This window comes from Microcaecilia unicolor, chromosome 3 (genome assembly GCF_901765095.1).
Source record: "Microcaecilia unicolor chromosome 3, aMicUni1.1, whole genome shotgun sequence".
Taxonomy (NCBI): Eukaryota; Metazoa; Chordata; class Amphibia; order Gymnophiona; family Siphonopidae; genus Microcaecilia; species Microcaecilia unicolor.
The window spans coordinates 374,850,812-374,864,185 of NC_044033.1; the positions used below are offsets into that span (position 1 = coordinate 374,850,812).

Consider the following 13,374-nt stretch of genomic DNA (forward strand, 5'->3'; position numbering starts at 1 on the left):
GTAGCGCTCTAGAAATGTTAAGTAGTAGTAGTAGTAGTATGTGGGAAGGAATTCTAAGCATTGCTCAAGAGTGAAATCTTATGAATGGCTCAAGAATCACATGTGCTGGGTTTGAGGGAGCTATAATCCATTTCTCTCATTCAGAGAACTCCTACTATAATGGCTGGGCTACCTGGGAAGGAGAACAACAATAAAAGTGGGGAATATCCTTAGGTAGCTGTACGTAATTCTTTTTTTTTTTGCCTTAGCTGCTTCATGGGACACAAGTTCAAATGCCCATATTGATGTGGAGAAGCCATGAGAAGAGCAACGCATCTTAAAATCCCTGGAGTTGTTAAGAGAAACAGGGAATCCCTGTTGGGACATTATGAGGAAATAATCTTTATGCATTACGATTCATCAGTAGAAAGCTTGAGACACTGTTATTAAGATAAGCGCACTTTTGAGCTCTATTTACTTATATGAATGAAGACTGGATTATTTATTGGTTGTTTGGAACATGGGAAGCCTCTAGTAACATGTTTCTATTTTTGGAAATTTGCTTTGGGCTTTTTTCTGACCAATGATTAAATGCTTCAAATCTCTTCTTGAATGAGGTTGTGAAATATTTAACTGAGGTCTTTTTCTCCATTAATTTTTGTTTACAATAATTATTTTTATGGGATTATTTAAGAGCAACTTTCTAGTTATTTTCTAAGCTGCTATATCCAACATGAACTGTTTTTTTAAGCTGGAAACAGAAATGAGTAATTGGTGAAAGATCCTGGTAGTGACATGGCAGTCCTGTTAATAGGTGTCATGGAAGGATTCATGGAAAACAAAACTAAGAGTGGAGGTGACCATAAAAAAAAAGGTCTTTTCCAGGAACGTGTCATCAGGAACCTTTATTAACAAATGCACAGTTCTCACAATCCAATGCACTACTTGTGTGGATGGATCCAAATTCACAGCTTTCATGCTCACCTATGGTAGAATGCAGCACCAGTTAGCACCATGGAGTACTCGTTGGTCCACTTGGAGGTGTACCCCCACCATCCTTTGCTGTTGTCCCAGAAATGGCTGCGGGCTGGGTAACCCACAATGCGCTCTGGGAACGTGCACCATACAATGAAAGCAAAATCAACCTGTGGAACCAAAGTGACAAGACAGCTGTAAGGAGGCAGTGAAAATAAAATGGGAACAGAAGCCTCCTCATAGTGAAATCTGCAGTAGTTCTTGTTTGTAAGGAATTCCCTACAGTCTGTGCCTAGATTTTTGTATTAGACATATCTCTTCAATTTTATATACTGCTCTGTGGGCTTTTAGTAAGCATTCCTTCTGCCTTTATACATTATCAGTGCTAACATATTGAGAGCCACTAATCTATCACTGGAGCCTTTATTGTCCAGGGAATCAAGATAGTGGCAAGATGGACAATGCTGTTTGGTGACTTTTGTTACTGTTGTTGTAGTGTGCTGCTTTTCCCCCTTATGGTAGTTTAAAAACTTCATTTATTCTTCCAAGGATTTGGTTCACGTTGCAGCAGCAGTTTCTATTCCTATGAATCAATTTATTTCTTTTATGGCAGGTTCTGGGCTGGGCGGCAAAGACAACTCTCAGTCTAGAAGGATAAACTTTTCTACCATTGCGTGCTGAAGAATTGCAGCATCCCTTTTGTCAAGGGCCTCTTGATATCTTTGTTGCTAAACCCCACAACAATGAAAAATGCTATTGCTGGGAGAGCTTTGGGGGCTTCATTAGATTTCACCAGGTCGAGGTTTGATGACAATATTATTTGGATTTGTGACAGAGGACAAGATAACCTTATCTACCTCAGGTACCCCAGAGTACCTTCATATGATTATTCTTGAGTCAATTTGGAAGGCCATTTTATAACTTGAACTGGCTGTTCTCAGAATTCAAAGCATTTTTATTTCTTTTTAAACATGAGTCCAAAATTTCTGCCCAGACTCAAGCCTCTGAGGATTATTTGAAAAAGATCTCAGGACTTGGGGGGGAGGGGGCAGGAATTTGACCTGAATATTTTGAATAATACTATCATTAAAAATAATCTTATCACCCACTGTAAGGTTGCAAACCTGGAAAATGCTGTAAAAGTGAAAAATCTTAACTTTATAAACTTTCCTAAGGTCTGTAGAGCTATAAGGCTAAATTTTCAGACATGGAGCTCTGTACTTTAAAACACATTCTAAAAAAGGAAATGTGCTAAAAAATGTAATCTGTCCATTAAAATACCATGTGGCAATGTGCCTGCAAAGAGGTGGGATAAGGTGGGATACAAATGCAATAAATAATAAATAATAATAGCGGCTGACTCAGTACCTCACCCAAATGTGGCACACTCACATACAGACTGCAGGTAAAAGTCAAAACGCTTAAATCTATGTACACAAAGAGACAGTAATCAGCTCTGTTACTTCACAGGATTAGTCCTTTTAATTAGTCTGTCTCTCTCTCTCAATATAGTCACAGAAAATATGCTTAACAGAGCTCGTTCCTAGCCAGGCCCCCACACAGTGGCTTCTAATGCATCTTGGGCCCCTTCTGGGCATACACCAAAATCAGGTGCTGTCTGGATATACTTCAAGGTTATTTCCTACCATGGCAGTCTTCTTTACTAGTATGGTTAGCTCCTGGAGGCTGAGCTGAACAAACAGTTTCCCACCCCAGGGAAACACCTAGGCTCAAGCTACTCCTCTTCTAGGGCACTTCTCTCAGGTACTATAGCCTTCTCTCTTACTCAGGGGTTGCTCCCTTGGAGGCTTCTTGACTTCTTAGGCCCAGATCCTGATTAAAGTATTAGGCAAACTAGGCACATGCCTTGGGTCCTGTCAGCAGTGCCGTAGCGAGGGCAGCTGACACCCGGGGCGGGTCGCCACTGCGCACCCCCCCTGGGTGCAGCACGGCGCATCCTCCCCCCTCCAGAGCGCACCCCCCCAGAGTGCGTACTTACGAGGGAAAGCGGCGAGGGATGGGCGGGAGGGCCGAACCACCCCAAGTGCATGTCGCTGGGAGCTGCGGCGGCTCCGCTGGTTCCCAGCTCTCTCTGCCCCGGAACAGGAAGTAACCTATTCCGGGGCAGAGGGAGCAGGGAACCAGCGGAGCCAACACCCCCCCAGCGGCGTGCACTCAGGGCAGACCGCCCCACCCTTCCTACGCCACTGCCTGTCAGATGTGCTCAGGACTCAAGAGGCTAGGATTGCCAACTGTCTGGATTTTTTCAGGAAACATTTGTATACTGTCTGTTTCAAAGCCAGAAGGACAGCTGAGTGTGTGGATATTATTCAGAGGTTAGTTAGTCCACTACAGCTCTCTAATATCCCCCCTTTCCAGTTCAGAAGCTGTGGTAGAATCCAGCCAATGGGAAGGCTTCAAGTCACAGGAAGGAGGGGCTGAACTGCAAAGGCTGTGGGAAGCTGAGCTCTGTATAGGGTGTTGAGAGAACCAAGGAGGTTAGATTGAGAACAGGAGACAGCATGAGCCTATCTAGCCGATATGAGCTGAAGCCAGTAGGCAGAGCTTGCTGGGAGTAGGTAGAGATTGCCGCCATTTTCGCTCACCCAAAACAATATCAAACACTATTGAAAACAATAGCAAAAGATTATTAGAAATAATAGACTGCCTATGCGTGGTCCATCTGTAAAATTCTAATGCTATTCCAATTGGATAGGCAGTGCTTTAAAAGGTAGAGGACAATTGTAGCTGGTAGAAACAGCAGTAATAAACTTTTGTGCTCATTTATCTACACTGTTCTGTACAATAATATATGGCCAAATTTCAGTGAGGATATCCTGTTACCTGATGGGTTCATCTTAACTGTTGATGTAATCTGCTTTGAGAAGCCTGGTGTTATAAAGATGGAATATATTTAAATTAAATTGAAGTAAAATTACACTCTGGGGCACACAGAATCACATCTTCAATTCATCTGTTTTGTAGAAGTTTACATTTTAGATACAAAAATGGACTACTCTGTTTTGAGCATGTTTTAGGGACAAGTGGTTTAATAAGTCAAAATAAAAATAAATATTTTTTTCATGCAGATCTCTCATTTGTTAAAACATAGCTACATGGGCTATAAGACCCTAATACAGTCCATTGATTTTCTAATATTTAGTTTTTGTGCTGACATATACTCAGTGGCGTTCCTAGGCTGCCTGATACCCGGGGCGGATCGCTGATGCCCCCCCCAGGTGCAGCACAGCCCCCCACCAGCGAAATTACACCCCCCTACCGGTGAAATTACACCCTCCCCCGGGTGCATTTTTACCTGCTTGGGGGGGGGGGGGTGCCGCGCGCCTGTTGGCTGAGTTTGCTCGTTCCCTCCCTGCTGCTCCCTCTGCCCTGGAACAGGAAGTAACCTGTTCCACACAGAGGGAGCAGCAGGGAGGGAACGAGCGAACTCAGCCAACAGGTGTGCGGCACCCCCCCAGCGGCGTGCACCTGGGGCGGACCGCCCCCACTGCCCCCCCTTGGTACGCCACTGCATATACTGTACCAAAACTGAAAACTTTTATCTCTTCTATCTGGTCAATAATAAAAGGAGCTAATTGTGAACACTATCCACCCTAAAAGGTTGTTTTGTGGTTGTATATGAAGGATTGTGATATTGAATAAATAAGTATATGTTTGTGTTCCTAGTCATGCATCGAAAGGTTATATAATCCTTTCAAGAAAGCCAGTTAACCATTTAACTTATTAGTGAACATAACCACAAAAGCATGGTATGGTCGCGTTTTGAATATGGTAATACTAGAGCCCAGCTAAGGAACAGGTTATTTTGAGTTAGTTAGTCTTCACTGGACCAAACTTGCTTTCCTTGTGCTGTCAACATCCTTAAAAGGTGAAGGATAAAGGATTTTTTTTTTACATTTATATCTCATATTATCCCAAGCAAACTTGGGTTCAATGTGGCTTATGTTTGAAAATACAGTGAGACGGAATGATAGAATTCAGTAAAATCATGGGAGCAAGTAGATAGATAGGTGTGAAACATTTAACAAAGTTGATATTAGCATATATACCCAACTGGGCATTTCAAAGTCTGTCCTTTAATGATGTTGCATGTTCAGAAATCATAGCCATATTTATAGACAGTTATTCAAATATTATCACATCTAGACACAGAACAGGCATGCATTGCAAAAGCAAACAACAACTTCTACAGAGTACATCCAAAACTTAATTTTTATTTTTTTTCATTTCCATCTTCCAAAATTCTAGACAGTAGATATACAGATCAGTCCAAAACAAGTTAAGTCAGAAACAACACAGTTTATACCTAATTGTTCAGTCACCCTTAGGTTTCACATTTTGGGTTTAAAAAGCAATGTAAGCTCTGGATAAATGAATTAAAACAATCAAAGTTTAAAGCAAATGCCCATAATATATAATACTTGGTAGCAATAATGAAATAGTGATGGAATATTCATATAGCAAGCAGCCTGAGCCAACAGATTTATTTTCCACTGAACATAATTAACTTTCTATGAACTTGACAGCTAATAGTGCGCTGAACTACTACTACTACTATTTAGCAACTGGACAATGATGGCACATTTAGACTGCCTCTGGACAGAACTTCTGCATGAAGGAAGCCCTTCCATCATTATTCAGTACCTATGTATGAAATAGTAATAATTTTTAAAAAGCAAGTGCATTTTTATAATATACCACTGCATTCCACAAAACAAAAGGAGCATCTTGCTGCCATCTTGCCATCAAGATGCAGCTTCCTTGCTGCTATCTTGACATGCCCCAAGTTTCTGTATTGAGGCATGACAAGACGGCAGCAAGAAAGCTGGTGCTGTGAGTTTGTGCTCTGACTGAGCCGCAGTTCAGAAGTAATTACCTGGTTTCCTGCTAACCCGATGGCCCATACCAAGAGGAAAGGACAGGTTCGGGCACTTTCATCTTCAGCCTGGACCTCTTCGTCAATTCAGCAGTGCATGGAACAGTACACCATTGGTACCCCTGCGATAATGTTGGAAAATGTGGGAGAGTCTTCTGTTCTGGGGTTGGAGGTTTCTCTTTCTCCTCCTGATGCCAACCCTCCCCCATGTCCAGTGACAACTCCTGCTGAGCTAGCGGGGGCTCAGGAAATGGAAGGTGCTTCTTCAGGTTCCAGTAAAGAGGAAGTTGGCTTGGAGAGTATGCTGGCTGTGAGGTCCATAGAAGGGTTTAGTATTTTTTCGTTATCCCCCCCACGGGGGTTACTCTGGAGCACATCTGGGGAGGACTTCAGTTAATTAACAACACTGTGGCTGAATCTACCAGATTTGACTTCTGCTTTAGATACTATGAAATTGGATAGTGCAAATCAATTTCAACAAATAAAAGAGGATATAAAAGATTTGCAAGAAAGACTGTAACAGTGAAGGCCAAACTATTTCTCCATAGAAAAATCGAACAACTAGAAAATCATAACAGGAGGTTAAATCTATGTCTTCTAAATTTTATTAAGCCAGCTGGTATCCTCCCTGGGGATTTATTTAGGCAATTGAAGTTCTTCATTTTACCCCTGAAACTATTCCTCCTTAGAATAAAATCTACTTCTTACCGAGTTCTTCCAAAGAACCAGGGAACGGTGGTTCAGAAGTGGCTAAAGTTAAAGAAGACTCTATAGCCTTAAATCATTTGTCAGCTTTGTTTGAGGAATTGATATCAGAAGTTGTAGAGAGATTTAATGACCCAACTTAACTTTTTAAACCCACCCACATGATTCCTGCCCCGACGATTATTATACCTTTGAGCATGTCTCACAATTTCCTTATGCTCATTCTTCAATCTATTCCTCTCCATCCTTCCTACTCCTTACCCCTCCCAATCTCTTTTCCTTTTGCTCATCCTATCTTTGTTTACCTCTCCATGCTCAAATTACATATCCTCAAAACCCCACTACTACTATGTTTGCTATAACTTTTAACATTCCTTCAAGACTTTGTAATTCTATTTACTATGTAAGCCGCATTGAACCTACTATGTGTGGGAAAGCGCGGGGTATAAATGTAATTAATAATAATAATAATAATAATAATAATCTACATTGATTATATCTTTTATGTTTGAACAAGATCTTATTTGAACAAGAGATTTTATTTCTGGAATGTTAAGACTCTGTTTCATGGCCAAAAAGTTTGGATGTATCCTGATGTCACCAAATCCACTCAAAATAGGAGGAAAGCTTTTCTGGTCATGAAACAGGAGATTAAAGACACAGGAGTATCTTTTTTATGTTATCTTATACATGCAAGTGTCTAATTAAAAATGGTTGGATTCATTATGGTTTCTTTTGCCCAGAATAGCTGCGGTCCTTTTAGGATGGGAAGTGTTCACCAGGTTTGAAGATCTAGGTTTAAGTTGGATAATGAAGAAGATGAGGGTTTTTTTTTAAAATCCTTGCTAAGCCTTTTCTTTTTCTTTCTTTCTTTTTTTGACTCCCATTGGTTTGCTTTGTAATGCTCTCCCTTATATAGGGGGTCTTTTACTAAGGCATGCTAGTGTTTTTAGTGCACACTAAAAATAGGCAAATGCTAAACGCTAGAGACGCCCATAGGAATACATAGGCATCCCTAGTGTTTAGCGTGCTCCTATTTTTAGTGCATGCTAAAAACACTAGCATGCCTTAGTAAAAGACCCCCATAATGGGCTAAGAAGGCTAAAAAATGTTCTTTTTCTTCCTGTTATTATTGAAGATCTTATTGCATAATTTTGTTTTCCTTGTATTATTTTTTCCTGTTTGTTACTCTTAGAGAATCTTTAAGTTAATTGTTTATTAATGTAAAGTCGTTTTTCTGAACAGGATGCTTGTTTTTTGTAGATTAAAATTATAACTAAATAACTAAATAAATAAATAAATAAAAAGCAGCAGCTTAGCCGGGTGCCACACTCCCGCTTGTATTCCATGTGCTACCAATGCTTGTTTGTGAGGCCACAGTTGCTTCCGATGCCTCATGGTCTCAGCACTCAAATCAGGAAATACGTGCACCCCTCAATTCTCATACTTGCAAGATTTCTGTTTCCTCACTGACCGCAAAATACAGTCCACCTCTGTATATCTCAAAAGTTTTGTTATGAATGCCTGCAGTGGTGAGTTCAAGTCGGGCTTAGGGCGCAACTCCCTGTGAGCACCTTCCACCTGAAATGCTGGTTATCCTGATGAGTCTGGAAAACACTGGCTAAGCAATTTCCCTCAGATTCTATATAGTGTGACTTAAGTTGTGTGCACAAATCCGGTCATATTCTGGATTTGTGTGTGCAGCTCAATTAGTTAACAAGTCAATCAGTGCTGATAATTGCCAATTAACAAGCAATTACTGACACTAATTGGCATTAATTAGAATTTACGTGCACAACTGTCTAATCATATTCTATAACATGATGTGTGAAATCCTAAGTTGCACAGTTGAAAAGGGCGTATGGCCACAGGGCCGTGCCAAGGGTCTGTGGCGCCCCCCTGCAGATGATCAGTTGGCGCCCGCCCACCCGCCCCCCCTGCAGACGAACAGTTGCGTGCGCCCCCCCCCCCCGTGAAGGTGATCGCTGCCCTCCCGCTCTCTGAGCCATGTCCCAACTGCCTGCCCTCTTCTCCCCCCCCACAAGATCCCTTTTAAATTTACCTTGGGCAGCGAACGAAGGCACAGCGTCAGTGAAGGAGGCGGCGCTCCCGACGTCTCTAGTCTTCCCTTTGCTCAATGTCCCACCTTCTTCTGACATCATTTCCTTGACGTCAGAAGAAGGCGGAACACTGAGCGAAGGAAAGACTAGTAGAGACATCGGGAGCGCCGCCTCCTTCACTGACGCTGCGCCTTCGTTCGCTGCCGGAGGTAAATTTAAAAGGGATCTTGTTGGGGGGGGAGAAGAGGGCAGGCAGTTGGGACATGGGAGAGGGCGAGGTAAGCTTGGCACAGCGGGGCGCCCCCCCAGAGGACGGCATCCTCCTGCCGTGCTTACCTCGCTTACCGTGTTGGCACAGCCCTGTATGGCCAGGGGCATGGAATGGACGGGTCATGGGCATTTCTAAAATCTATGCACATTGTTATAGAATACACTTGGTCCATGCCTAATTTAGGCATTGGCATTTACACAATGTTTTACTTGGTGTAAATACCTGCAACTAAATGTATTTGTGCAGATGGACACTCGGTATATTCTATAAACTGCACAGAAATATAGGTGTATTCTATAAAGCACGCTTACATTTAGGTGTACTTTATAGAATACACCCAGGTGTATTTTGTTTCAGCGCCAATTTTTTAGGTGTGATATATAGAATCTAGTCCTTTATGTGCCCTCAGGAATGCCATACATCCAGAAATTTGACCTCCTGTGCTGACCTTATGAGACTGAGAGATTGGGAATACAAATGGCAGATGATATTGAATGTGAGCAAGTGCAAAGTGATGCATGTAGGAAAGAAGAACCCATACTATAGATATGTGATGCAAGATTCCATATTAGTAGTCACCGCCCAGGAAAAGGATCTAGGTGTCATTGTTGATAGGTTGAAACCCTCTGCTCAGTGTGCAGTGATAGTTAAGAAAGCAAATACAGTTAGGAATTATTAGGAAAGGTATGGAAAACAAAAATGAGAATATTATAATGCCTTTGTATTGCTCCATGGTATGTCCGCACCTCGAATACTGTGTACAATTCTAGTCACCATAGAATTAGAAAAGGTACAGAGAATGGGATGACTTCTCTATGAAGAAAAGCTAAAGAGACTAGGGCTCTTCAGCTTTGAGAAGAGAAGAGATGGCTGAGGGGAGATATGATAAAGATCTATAAAAGATTGAGTGGAGTGGAGTGGAATGGGTAGATGTGAATAGCTTGTTTACTCTTTCTGAAAATACTAGGACTAGAGAGGACACAATGAAGTTACTAAGTAGTAAATTTAAAACAAATCTGAGAAAATATTTCTTCACTCAACATGTAATTAAACTCTGGAATTTGTTGTCAGAGAATGCGGAACATGGCCAAACCTGCAAGACCCGCAAAGTTGTACGTGGCAAACTGCACAACAAAGCATTACAATAACCAAAAGAAGGTGACACATAACTCTGCAGCATAGTACAAAAATTCTCCACAGAAAAAAAATGTCCAAAGTCTAGATATCATCCGCAGTTTAAAGAAAATAACCTAAACTATAGCAGCCACCTGTGGTCTAAAAGACAGCTTCGTGCCCAAAATCACCCCTAGACTACGAAGCAAGAAAACCACTGGCACAAAAACAGAATCTAACTCAAATCCAGGAACAGGACATGGCTCTCTTAAATGGGACAACCACAAAATTTAAATCTTCACTACGTTCAACTCTATCCGCTGCTGGCTGAATATTGGCCAGGTATTTTTTAACATATGTGCCTATCTTCTAACTTTATCCCTGCTCCACCCAGCTTCCCCCACCTTTGAGAATGCCTATGCATGCTACATATAAAAGCACATATGAGGTGGAAGCATGTTCTTTTATGCATATTATAGCCCCAGACAATTTTAAAGCACCTGTTTCTGGTAGCCAAATGCTGTTTAGCTGTAAAAAAAAAAAAAGCTTTATAAAATTACTCCCCAAAACATGTAATCTGCCTAACCCCCATGTTTACAAAGCCGTGCTAGCGGCTGCCGGAGCGCTAATGCCAATACAACCCATTTACTTTGAATGGGCTGTGTCGGTATTGCTACGTGGCTTTGTAAACAGGGTGTAAGTTTATTTGGAAGTCCCCGGACTAGATATGTTTTTTTCTTTTCTCCTTTTTCTTGTTATTATTGAGAATGATTCCTTTCCCCTATCCATGGCTCAATATTTTCTGTGGATTTTTAAGACCACAGAAGAAAATAGGCTTTTCTCTTTTTTTTTTCAAAACGATAGTTATTTAATTCTAATTCAACTGTTAAACCTTTAAACTTATGTTTTAGAATATACAGTATACATGCAGAATTGAATAAGAAAAAAATGTATCATGGACACGAATGTATGAATGTTGATGTTTGATCAGCAGCATGATAGGAAGGGATTGGGGACAGAGAAGGAAGGGAGCAGGGAGAAAATGTGAATTAAAGAGACAAACGAACGCTGTACAGGCCTATGGCATTTACAAGATAACTGCTATCCCTGCCACTCCCAGTATTTCCGATTGACATAGGCTTCTAAGCCCAGCGTAAGTGACATCTGTGAGGGTTTAGGATAGATTAAAAAACAAAAAAGTGAATTAAGTATTTTACAGCCATGATTTTTCTTTGCAGTTCAACCTACCTCATTAGTTGAGAGGACAGAGTCTTCATCCAGACTTAACACTGCATCCGTCTGAATCATGTCATATGGGAAAAAACGACTGCTCATCATCTAGAGGGAAACAATGCATGTCAGACAGCAATGCCTCATTACATGGTTCTTGATTAGAGAGTTGTTACACAGGTAAGTGAGGTCTTTAGCTGTTAGGTTAATTAAATGGTGTAGTGCTCTGTTACATGTGCATCTATACATGCATATTCATTTTGGATATCCTGGATAGGCAGTACTCCATGATATCCATAATAAATAAGCTCCTGCCTATGCTGGCTCCAATCTCAAAATGGCTGCCATGATCTTCAACAGAAGTCTTGTGAGACTGCTGCTGAAAGTCTCAGCAGCCATTTTGGTGACGGAGACAGCAGGGGCAGGAGTGACTGTGAATCACATTGGACCATCAAGGCACCTAAGATAGGCCCAGGGAAGGCCTAGTGGTGGTGGTGGTAGGGAATTTGTGGTTTTGGTTGGGGGGAGGGGGAAGACAGACATTGGGCAGTAATTTTGGTCCGGGAGGGGGTGGGGTGGGGTCCAAAACAATGCCAAATTAGAATTTGGGGTTGGTTTTGTTGGATTATTTGTAGTAAATAATTAGCAGATTTTTAGTACACACAGCTTCAGCTTTAGAAATGTTAATTTCTTTCTTCATCTCTCTCTCATTCACCCCTGAATAAGTCACTGCTGAGTCACTTTAAAGTTGAAGTAACAAAACATCTGTTTACTCACAGTTTGCAGTTAGATTATAATCAGACAGGCTTATATATACATATTACTATACATTTGTATTATCAGCTCCTTCCATGTGCTTAGATGGTAATGGATGCTCACACCACCATAGATCCTCTCAGGTTAGGAGAGATCATGAGCTCCATGTGCTCCATGTGCTGCATCTGCTGCATCTAACCCCCACAGGAAGTTGCATAGCTATGTGACCTCTCTAAGTAATTCACATCAGAGGTCACAGAGTAATCACAGAGAAATAATAGGTGACAGGCAATGCATGTAAAATACAATTACATTCCAACAAACCCCTTCTCATGCATAACTGTCATGCAATTATTTATTCATACAAAAGTCCAAGCTTTATACGCAGATTCACAAAATGTTCTCTGGGTAACGGTTTGGTCATGATGTCAGCTGTCATCTCACTGGTGTGACAATAGTGTAGACTGATGACCCCTTCTTTCGCCAACTCTCGCACGTTGTGGTATTTCGTTGCGATGTGCTTGGTGCGTGACTGAACCTTGTCATTCTGTGACAGTCGGATGCAGCTCTGATTATCTTCCATTATCTGGATTGGTCTCTTTTCAGCTATTCCAAAATCCAGCAAAAGTTTTTCAATCCACATCAGTTCTCTGCACGCTTCCGATACAGCCACGTATTCAGCTTCTGTAGAAGACAAACTCACAATACTTTGTTTATGACTGGCCCATGAAATTTGTACATTTCCATACATAAACACATATCCACTTGTGGATTTATAATCAGAATGATCCCCTGCCCAATCTGAATCACAGTAACATATTAGTTTTGGATTACTATTGGCTGAAATCTTTAATTTACAATCAATGGTACCCTTTAAATACCTTACCATCCTTTTAACTGCAGTCCAATCTGATTTGGTAGGTGAGCTGACCCTTCTGCTCAAAATTCCTACTGCATTTGCTATATCAGCCCTGTATGTGGTAGCTAGATATAAAAGCTTACCTATGGCTGATCTATATTGGATGTTATCTGGTAAAGGTTCTCTTACTGTTTCATCCTTCAGAAAATCAGTGATCATGGGAGTGCTTACAACTTGGGCATCTTGCATACCTAAACTTTCAATAAGCTCATTTATTTTCTGCTTCTGGCTTAGAAGATAAGAACCATCATTTTGTTTCTCAATTTCTATACCAAGATAGTATGACACATTACCAAGTTCTTTTATCTCAACATTGAGGTTTAAACATTTTACAATGTCCTTGTACTCTTGCTCACTTTTGCTTGCAATGAGCAGATCATCAACAAAAGCTAAAATGTATGCATATTGTCCATTTGTGCACCTAGTGTACAAACATTTATCTGCTTCACCTTGCTTAAATCCTAAATTT

General features: G+C 41.1%; 1 protein-coding gene across 1 annotated transcript in view; it reads right to left on the reverse strand.

Moving 5' to 3' along the window:
- Positions 1-13,374, reverse strand: part of LOC115464768 (exostosin-1-like) — a 620,469-nt gene that overhangs the window by 17,816 nt on the left and 589,279 nt on the right. Inside the window, exons 8-9 of the mRNA XM_030195122.1 lie at positions 11,249-11,338; positions 964-1,124 (exon numbers count right to left, since the gene is read on the reverse strand). Coding sequence (XP_030050982.1) covers positions 964-1,124; positions 11,249-11,338 — 251 coding nt within the window. The remainder of the gene's footprint in view (positions 1-963; positions 1,125-11,248; positions 11,339-13,374) is intronic.